We start from the raw sequence: 11,177 nt of genomic DNA on the forward strand, positions 1-11,177 counted from the left end.
GGTTGGTCAAATTTATACATTTTTAGAAATTGAAGAGGGAGTTCAACTATCTTTAGCTGAAGCCGAACTCGCTATTGATGACGAGTTTAGAATTTTTTTTACGCATTATTCTAATTTGGAAGAACATGCTACACCCGTTGCTCCACGCCCTACTACTTCTCAAAGTAGTAAAAAGGGCTTGTCGGGTTTAAAAGTTTTACATTCACATTCAACTCCTTCTTGTAATGCAAACTTTGATGAATATCTTTGTGCAGCCAAATATGGATATCAAGGAACTAGATGAGTTGGACGTCTTAGCATGGTGGAAGAAATACAAGGCAAGTCATCCGATACTCTCAAGAATGGCTCGAGATATCCTTACGGTTCAAGTATCAACTGTGGCTTCGAAGAGTGCATTTAGCCAAGAAAGACAACAAATTGGAGACCATAGACACTCATTATCCGGCTTTAGCTTGCAAGTACTAGTGTGCATTCGCGATTGGATTAGATCGGAGCGACGCAACCAAAACTTAGAAGCGGAGGAAGGCGAAGAGGAATAGATTAAAGATTTGATAGCAAGTGGACCGGACCAAATGGAAGACTTTGAAGATATCTCCATGGCCGAATATGATACGGGGGAAATTAACCAAATGATTGAGAATTGGTGATTTTATTATTCTACTATTTCTTTGCAACTCATGTATTATTTGCAAGTTAAAAAAAACTACATCTTGCAAATAAATGTTATCCAAAAATGAATCCGGTTCCGATTTTTTAACCGGACCAGCCGGTTTGTTAACCGGTTACTGATCCGGTCCGGTTCAAATCGGTTAACAGGCCTGTATTAAACTTACTTTTCACTGTCATCTTTATTTGATATCGAATAATGACATGAGTTGAGCTTAAATGAGGAGTGATGATTCAATATAGCTGACTCTACCTAGTCTGAAATTGACGCGTATTTATTCTTATATGTGTAAATATAAATATCTATTGAAATTTTAACAACTTTCTATATAAAGGTTTGTGCTTCGTGTAAAAATTACTAGGTGAAATTTGACCCTTTTACCCCAAATTTTCTTAGAATTTAAGGTGAATCCTGAAATGCCACATAGCATTTTACTAATTTCTTCCGAAAAGGAAAGATAGTTGAGGGTGTGTTCGGTACGGAAGAAAACATTTTTCGAAAAATATTTTTCAATTTTCTATGTTCGTTTGGTCAAAATTTTTGGAAAATATTTTCTTTAGGAAAATAAGTTCCTTGAAAATGGAGAAAATGACTTCTCTAATAAAAGTAGAGAAAACAAGTCTATAAGTGCATTCCACCAACCCACCCCAACCACCCCACCCCTTCCCTCACCCCACCCCCGCGCCTACCCCTGCCCCACGCCCTGGCAAAAAAAAAGTTTTGAATTTTATTTTTTGTATTTTGCACCACCCCACCCCACCCCCACGCACAATCAAACCCCACCCCTGCCTCACCTCCTACCCATCCTCACCCTACCTAACCCTGCCCCACCCCCAACTCCCTAAAAAAAAATTAATTTTGTTTTGAAAAAAAAGTTTTGAATTTTGTTTTTGTTTTTTGCACCACCCCACCTCCACCCAAAAAAATTAATTTTGTTTTGAATTTTTTTTTTTTTTTTTTTTTTTTTGCACCACCCCACTCCACTCCTGTCCCACCCCACCCCCCACCCAAAAAAAAAAAGAATTTTGTTTTCACAAAAAAAATTTGAATTTTTTTGTTTTGTTTTTTGCACCACCCCACCCCACCCCTGCGCCACGCACCCCTTCCCCCCACCCCACGCCTCAAAATTAATTTTCTTTTGAAAAAAAAGTTTTGATTTTTTTTTTGTTTTTTTGCACCACCCCCAGCCCACCCACCCTTGCCTCACCCCCCCCCCCCCCCCCCCAAAAAAAAAAAATTAATTTTGTTTTGAAAAAATTGATTTTTTTTTGCCCCACCCCCACACCCCCTTTCCCGACACCCCACCACCCCCTCTAAAAAAATTGAGGGTGGGGGGTGGGTTGTTGTGGTATGGGTCCACACCGGGGGGGGGGGGGGGAGAGAGGAGGGGATGCGATTTAGAAAATCCAGAAAAAAAATTAAATACTTCAAAAAAAAAATTAGGGGTTGGGGGTGGGCGTGGGGTTGGGATGGAGTTGTGGGGCTTGGGTGGGTATTTTCCTAAAAATGTTTTCTATCAACCAAACGAAATGAGAAAATAAGTAAAAAAATTCACTTATTTTTCAAGAACACATTTTCCAGGAAAATATTTTCCTTGATAAACATTTTCCTTCATACCTAACAGACCCTGAGAGTTAGAGACTAACATAGGCAAACATGACAGGTCCAACACTCCCAGACCAGCAGAGAGTTTAAATGTATGCCTTAAGAAATGCAACCCGTGATGTATGGTACTACTTATTTCAACTTCAAGTAATGTGTCATCAATCGAAATTAATTAATGGATCAGTTTCTACAAAATTAAGGAAAGAAAAAGAATTGAGTTAGTGGTAAAGCACAACTATTAGTACAAACACATCAGATAACCTTTTTTAGAAATGGTGTAAGGGAAAGATTTCTAGAAGCCTTATCCTTTGCTTAAGAGCCCGTTTGGATGTTTTCAGCTTTTTTGAGTGTTTGGCTGGCCAACTTAAAGTCATTTTGTGCTTAAAATAAGCTCAAAAAAATAATTGGGATTTGACTCAGCTTATCTAAAGCAGCTTATAAGCTGTTCCAAAAAAAATAAGTTAGACTACCCAACTTATTTTTTTTAACTTATAAGCTGCAAACAGCTTATAGGCATAAACCCATCCAAACAGGCTCTAAATGCAATTATAATTCAAAGCTATCTTATGGTGCATGAAGATATACATCTGCTAAAAGTGGGGTCCAAAGTGCAAACCCAATAGAGACTTTGTATAAAAAACGAAAGGGGACGTCAACAGATCAATTAATCAAGAACGATGGTGACTTTTCTCCAAATTTTGGGGATTTTGGTTCTTCTTTTGGGTGGAGTGGAAGACAAGGGCACCTAGAAGTATGGCCACGTGAGAAATCATTTTTTTTTTGTGTGGATTGCCCTTCAAAGGCACTGGTTTTTAATTTTAGCCCCTCAAATTAGTGATTTTTAATTTTTGTCCTTCACTTAATATCATGAGGTTCTGGATTTGATTCCCAACTCAATAATAAAAATTAAAAAAAATCGCAAAGCAAAGTTTTGTATGCAAAACTCTACCTTAAACTCTGCCTGAAGTCTAACTTTGGCCCGAATAGGCCTAACTTTGACCCCAATAAACCTAACTTTGCTACGAAACTCTCTAAACCTCATGATATTAAGCGAAGATAAAAATTAAAGACCACCAATTTAAGGGTAAAAAATTAAAGACCAATGCCTTTGAAGGATAATCGTGCGAATGACCCGTGAGAAATTCTCTCTTATGTTGGGCTTGTGTTTTGTGATCACAAATTGTAGTCCCACAACAATAATTACCATTCAATTCGAAACAGGTTGAGTTAATAATGTGAATATTCAGTACCATGCTTTTTACTTTTACCTCATGTCATTATTATATCAAATAAAAGTGAAATCAAAGTCGAAGGTTTGTCGGAAATAGCTTCTCTATTTTCGCAAAAAATAGAAATAAAATATTTGTACATCATACACTTTTCATATCCCACTTACGGGACTACACTGAGTATATTATTGTTAAAAGTGAAATTAAAAAAAATAAACATATATAAATAACTAAAAATAATATAGAAGTTCTTTATATTTATACGAGCACAAAAATCTATAATAATGCTAAAATACTCCTAGAAAAATATTGTACCTAAGTAAATGTATTAACATGATTAAAATTGTAGATATATTTTTCCTATTGTGTTTTATCTTTAGCTAAGTTAGCATGAGTTTCACACTTATATTTAGTGCATTTGGAAGTCAAATAGGACGAGATCAAACCATCTCAAACAACTTTCTCTTATTTATCCTCGATAATTTCTATTTAAACCTTCTGGCGAATATAACCATTTCTAATATTATCTAAATCTGTATAGCCCTATAAAAATGAAAATGATTTTTTTTTTTATAATTTTCATTTCTTCATTATTATTTATTGCTTGTAACTAAGTTAAATCCAATTATTCCTATAAGTTTACTCACGACAATCGTTTAAGCAGATGAAAGAAAAAACGCATATCAATGGATCCAATCGATATTGATTTTTTCAATTGCAAATAAACAAACCAACTTTCGTCGCCAAGTCTTGATAGCCCCTCTAGCATTCGAATATTTCGTTGAAGCCTAAGTATGCAATGCAAGGATATTTACAATTTTTTAGTATGGTTGCACATGCATTTTAGTATTCGCATCTCTGCAATATTTATCTAATGAATATGCTGCACCTTTAAAATCGAGGCTTAATGCATATGCAGTCCCCTAAACTTGCACCTTTTTTTTTTCATTTTGGCACCTCAACTAAGCATTGTTCCTATTGAACCCCTGAACTTGTCCTCAAGTGTGTCTATCAAACACTATTCGATTTGCAAACTTTGCAATAGGATAGAGTTATTCTTTGTATGCGCAAGCATAATCCAGTTAGTTTCATTAGTATCATTTTCTTACTTAATTACCAACTTTCAGTTCATGTGCCACAGGTTTTTGATTGATCATTAACTGAATTGATTTCTATTAGGCGTTACTGTTTTGTTGCATTTAGGTAGTCAAATAATTGAAAATATTCTAAAGACTTTGTTGCGGGGTATCTAATTTAATAATATAAACTACATGAGGTTTACACTTTACAGAAGATGATGTGATTCTAGATGGGAGAATCATAAATTGAACCACAATTAAACAAACAAGATAAAATATAAGAATTTGATTAAAAAATAGAAAGGAGGGAGAATGGATTTTAGAAGAAAAGAAGGGATGATCGAACAATTAAAATGTAATAATCATTAGACTAATCCAAGGAAGAAGTGAAACTGAACTCATACAATAGATTACTTACCGAAGTAATTAAGAGGGTTCAATTGGAGAGATAATAGGGTTTTCCCCAATACTCACAAAGGAGCCTAAAACCAAATGTTCATCCCAAAAACTAACTCTCAAATGTGAAAGAGTTAAGTCTATTTATATTAGTCTTGCCAAAATAGCTAAATTAAAAAAATGACCAGATTATTAAAATAGCCACTTGAGCATATTAGTGGCCTTGAAAGTCTTCCTTCCATGCTTCCTTTAGATCATCCAAACTAATGATGGTTGGAAGAATGCTCCAAAGTCCTTTATGACCACCTTGATTGTCATCACTTCCCTAAAAAATGAGCATGTTGTGGACTTTAAAAGTTCTTTTAATTGAATCGTCCATAGCACTTTGAGCTCTTCATGGGTGATTGAAAGCTTTCATATCTAAGATAGCCCACACCCTTACTCTTGATATCAATCTTGCTACCGCGATTTGCATCAGAAGGCAATCTTGTTTGAAGTTTCTGATATGAAGAAAAATATATGGATTTTGGGTTTAAGATGATCCATTGACCATATGGCTAGTGTCGTAATAATATGCTTAGATAGTCAAAGAAATGAGTTCATATCTACTATTTGAAAAATGTTATTTAAGTCGCATTGTGTTTGATAGACACACTTTAGAACTAGTTTAAGAGTTCAATATAAACAACGCTTAATTGATGTGCCAAAATAGAAAAAAAAGTTTAAGTTTATGAGGTTATATATGCATTAAGCCTAAAATCAAATGTCCACCCACTACTATACAACATTGTCGTTATGAAAATTAACTGGTCATGCTTGCAGTTTTAAAGAGCATAGACGTGAGACCACAAACATTAATCGAGAGACAGAACGGCGCTGTCCTTTATCTTCAATCCTTCCAAAGTTTGACGGTTGAATGGACGGTCATAACTAATGACAGTTTAAAAAAGTACTTAAGTCCAAATTGATCAGTCATATTTTAGCTTAATCTGGTTTAAAAAATGTGATTTTAGCTAGTCAAAGTATTTGAGAGTATTATAAGTACTAAAATGTATTCAATTACATGGTCAAAACTTTTAGCCCAAGAAAAATAAGATGTTAACAGCCGAAGAGAAAATGTTAACTAAATAAGAAATGAATTGCGGTATGAACTTTAACGTGGTATTTTTTGACTTGTCCAATATTGACTCAATTTTTCAATTTAGCATTCTACAGTAAATAAGACCTATGATTAAGTAAATAGTAGAAAGCAAAACTTGTACGATATTTAAAGATAAAACTCTACAATAAACATTAGTAACAAATAATACCGATAAAAATATAATTAATACGCTATAGTAAAAAAATTATATTGATGATATACAAACATACTTACGTGTCAAATGTATCTAACATAAATTTTATAAGAAAATATCGATACTACTCGAGTAGGTTAGTAGTTAAGCAGGGAGTAGTATAATACAAAATACCAACATTAGGCCTTATACGCTAAGCATTTGAGTCCACGAAACTTTTACCCCCACACAACAACATATGATAGAAGTTACATCAACCACTAAAGGTTATATAAGCATATCCCATGCATCCTTAATCGGAGGTTTCAAATAAATTACAAGCTTTATTACAAATTCGACCAAAATTAATAGCTTTTGCTCAGATTTTATATTTGTATTAAAAAAATTCACTTAAAAAGCATAAGCATTTTATCAAGAACCTAATAAGTTACTTTTTTATAACCCGGCAGAAGGTGGCCGAGTTGGTTTAGCAAGGGATCTTTCAAATGGGAGGTCTCAAGTTCGAAACCCCTTACATGTTTTCTAGGTAGAGCTCATTCCACGGGGCTTGCCTCGTGCGATTTATTTCTCTTGTATGATGTGCAAGTTGCAACTATGCGCATCCGAAGGATAGCAATTACGGGTTTCTTGTCATAAAAAAAATATAAATATTTTATCAAGAACCTAATAAGGTAGCTACCAAAAGGAATTTTTACATCTACCACTCCCCAATCCCCATCTTCTAGAAGGAAAAAAAACAAACATAAAAGTGCCTCGTCAGCACACAGTCCTTCATATTCCAACCGTATTTCTAAAAAATATCAGTGGGTACGCCGTCCTCGGTTTAAAGATTCCCTCCTTAGACTTTTCATTATTATATAATAAAAAATCTCACCTTCTCTTTAAATTATACACACACAAAAAATTCCATATCTCACTTTTTGCTTTCAACAAATTCATCTGAAAAGCACTTTGGATACTATTTTTCCTTGTTCTATTTCCTCCTCCTCTTACTTGTCCCCTCACTTTCTTGGGAAATAAAAAATTAAAACTATTTTTTCAATTGTCCAATCCCTAACTCTAATTGCCCCAACCTCCTTCTCCTAATTCTTTTTATATAAAAATCTTCTCACCTTCTCTTTAAATTATATACACACAAAAAAAACAAAAAACAAATCTATATATCTCACTTTTGCTTTCAACAAATTCATTTGAGAAGTACTTGAGATACTGTTTTTTCTTGTTCATGTTCATCTTCCTCTTAGTTGTGGAAAAAAATTGAATTTTGGTCCAATCCCTGTCATTTCCTAATTAGGGATTTTGTCTTTCAACTCTGTACCAGGTTTGATTTGCTAACAAAAGGGTTAGTTCTTTTTTTTGAAAAAAAAAAACAAATTCATTTGAAAAGTATTGGATACTATCTTTTCTTGTTCTAGTTCCTCCTCCTCTTACTTATCCCCTCACTTTCCTGGAAAAAAATTGATATATCAACTCTGTACCCGATTTGATTTGCTAGTAAAATTGTCAGTTCAATTATTAAAAAAGAAAAACAAATTCATTTGAAAAGTATTGGATACTATCTTTTCTTGGTCTCGTTTGTCCTCCTTTTTTTTTTCCGATGGTGCAATCACTAACTCTACCTGCGCTAACCTCCTTCTCTTTTTCCGTCCCAAAACCCTCCTATTCCGCCACGGCAGTTGGATTTAACTGCCGTGTTTCGCGTACTAGGAGGGCAACGGTATGTGCTGTTGCGGTTGCGGAGGCTAATCCAGTGTTAGAGAGGAGAAAATCGGTGAGTTTATATGAGGTGTTAAGAGTTAATAGAGATGCTTCTGCTAAAGAGATTAAAGCTGCTTACCGGAATCTAGCTAAACTGTACCATCCCGATGCTGCTGCTGCTGCTGAGGAGGAGGAATCTTCCAGACCCGACCCGACCCGGGATTTTATTGAGATACACGATGCTTATGCTACGCTATCTGATCCTTCAGCTAGGGCTCTTTATGATCTTAAGTTGACTCTGGATTTACGAAGAAGAGGGATTTACCCGACCCGGGTGAAGAGGTCTGGGTTTTACCCGACCCGGAGATGGGAAACGGATCAATGCTGGTAGATATTTAGGGTCCCCACATTTCTCCGCATTCACACTGTATTTTTTGTCAAGTGGCGTTTAGATGGAGATTTTTAGCTAGTGTACATACGGCATCTTTTTCATTTTTTTTCCCCTTTTTTTGTTCCTCTATTTAAGCCAATTAGCTGAAAATGAAAAATGAAAAATGAAAAAATTCTTGTTTGAGGAAATGAGTAAATACATATTTCACATTCTCATGGCTTCCTTGGAATTCTGCGCAGAGCCTGCTTGGATTGGCTTATTTTAGGTGTTTTTACGCTAAAATAACTTTTAAGCTCTTTTGAAGTGTTTGGGTAAAATAAAAAAGTGCTTATAGGCACTTATTTTTAAGTCAAAATAATAAAAATAAATCAAAAGTCAAGTTAGGATTATTTCTAACTGATGGTTTTTTGACTTGTAAGTTAAAAGCCATAAATCCATCCAAACGAAATCTAGGACTACTAAATTTTTCTGGTAAAATTTAGGTAATTTTTGGTTTTCGAAGTGCTCTCCTTTAGATAATGGAGAAGTGAGCTAGCAAAAACCGAGGCTTTCTTCTGGGTTTAGCTAAAGAAGTAATGGAGCAAAAGCTTGCATTTTTTTACCCTCCTTATTATAAATACTTTTTCCACTACTGTCTTTTCCGAACTGCTTTTAATTATTCTTTTATCTCAAGTCGGGAGTCTATAGGAAATAGCCTAACATATGTATATGCTTTATCCTGTCCAGATCTCACGTTGTGGAATATACTGGGTATGTTGTTGTAACTACTTCTGTCACTTGGTAAGTAGGAAGAAATGTATGTTCAATGACAAATTTAATTCTATTGAATCCGAGATGTCCGATACTTATATAAATCATCACTTCATTTAAGCAGCAATGATTCACAGTCAATCTCGGACCTAATTTGGGGCCTAGAAGTCATTGTTGTATTTAGGAGTACTTATTCTCCCCGTCAAACATGCAAAACGGGTACGCTGATTAGGAATAGCACATAACTTTGGAAACGGTATTTCGTAGACAATCAAACTTAAATGCTGTTGAGAAGAAGTAATCGAAGATGAGAGAAGATTAATCAAGCAAAGTAAATTGAGAGCAGTTGGTGGAATGGGAGCATTTTCATTTCTGTTCTCCGTAAAGAATGAGAAATACAACTGTACAAGTCTAATATATCCCTTTTCACTAATCTTCTAACTTAACTTCCACTAATTCTCTAACTAACTAAGTACAACATGTAATAGCATTACTATGAATGTACAACTAGGAAAGCATATTTCTACACTCCCCCTCAAGTTGAGTGATGGAACACATTGATCATCCCCAACTTGCTAACCAGATAATCATGTTGTTGTCTTCCTAATCCCTTAGTTAGTACATCTGCCACTTGGTCCTTGGTACCAATATGATCTGTTCGGACGAGACCTTGCTGAATTTTTTCTCTAATGAAATGACAGTCGATTTCTATATGTTTTGTTCTTTCATGATACATTGGATTTGATGCAATCTGGAGTGCTGCTTTGTTATCACAAAAGAGATCCATTGGTTGTCTGATGTGCACACCTAGCTCTTGCAATAATCCATGTATCCAAACCAACTCTGCAATTGTCCCTGCCATGCTTCTATACTCTGCTTCAGCAGTACTTCTAGACACTGTGGATTGTTTTTTAGATTTCCATGATATCAATGATTCACCCAACTTCACACAGTAACCTGTTACTGACCTTCTTGTTGCTGAGCATGCTGCCCAATCAGCATCACAAAATGCTGTCACAGTCCCTGCTGCTTTACTGCTCATCAGAAGTCCAAGTCCTGGCTTCCCTTTAATGTACCTCACTACATGTAGAGCTGCCTGCCAATGTGATTCCTTAGGTTCATGCATAAATTGACTTAAACATTGCACTGCAAAAGAGATGTCTGGTCTTGTGACTGCCAGATACAAAAGTCTTCCAATCAACCTCTGATAACCACTTTTATCACTCAAAACTTCATCATTTTCTGATCTTGTAAGCCTGTCAAGTTCAACACCTGTAATTTTCTGGTTGTGTTCCAAACCATTCTTTGATGCTAAAAGCCTGTCAAACTCAGCACTTGTAAGTTTCTGATTTTGCTCCAAAGGTGTAGATGCAGGCTTTGCTCCCCCTAAACCACATTCTGATACTAGCTCTAGGGCGTATTTCCTCTGATTCATTAAAATTCCTTTTGCTGATCTTGCAAATTCTATTCCTAAGAAAAATCTTAGGTCACCCAGATCTTTCATCTTGAAGTTCTGATTAAGAGTGTTTTTTGCTTCCTGAATAAGATGAGCACTGCTTCCTGTAATTAAAAGATCATCTACATATACCAGAATAATGACCATACCACTATCACATTTCTTGGTGAATAAAGAGTAATCCAATTTGCTTTGTGAGTAACCAGACTGAATAAGTGCTGAAGTTAGCTTGAGATTCCACTGTCTGCTTGCTTGTTTTAAACCATATAAGGATTTATGTAGCCTACACACCTTAGACTCCCCCTGGCTACAAAATCCCTGAGGCAATGTCATATAGACTTCTTCCAAAAGATCTCCTTGCAAAAAAGCATTATAAACATCCATCTGGCATAAAGGCCAAGAATGTTGAGCAGCTAAAGCAATAACACATCTAACAGTTACCATTTTTACAACAGGAGAAAAAGTATCATGAAAATCTAATCCCTCTTGTTGAGTAAAACCCTTGGCAACTAATCTAGCTTTATACCTCTCTACTGATCCATCAGCTTTGTACTTAACCTTATACACCCACTTGCACCCTATAGGAGTTTTGCCTGCAGGAAGGTCAACTA

The 11,177-nt window shown here is 35.4% G+C and overlaps 1 protein-coding gene across 1 annotated transcript; it reads left to right on the top strand.

Annotated features, from left to right (window-relative positions):
• The first annotated feature begins 7,120 nt into the window (after nt 1-7,120).
• On the top strand, nt 7,121-8,548 carry LOC132617953 (chaperone protein dnaJ 11, chloroplastic-like). The gene has a single exon (XM_060333018.1). It carries the CDS (start codon nt 7,869-7,871, stop codon nt 8,358-8,360), a length of 492 nt encoding a protein of 163 aa, XP_060189001.1. The 5' UTR covers nt 7,121-7,868; the 3' UTR covers nt 8,361-8,548.
• The last annotated feature ends 2,629 nt before the right edge of the window (nt 8,549-11,177 follow it).

This window comes from Lycium barbarum, chromosome 11, assembly GCF_019175385.1.
Source record: "Lycium barbarum isolate Lr01 chromosome 11, ASM1917538v2, whole genome shotgun sequence".
NCBI classification, from domain to species: Eukaryota; Viridiplantae; Streptophyta; class Magnoliopsida; order Solanales; family Solanaceae; genus Lycium; species Lycium barbarum.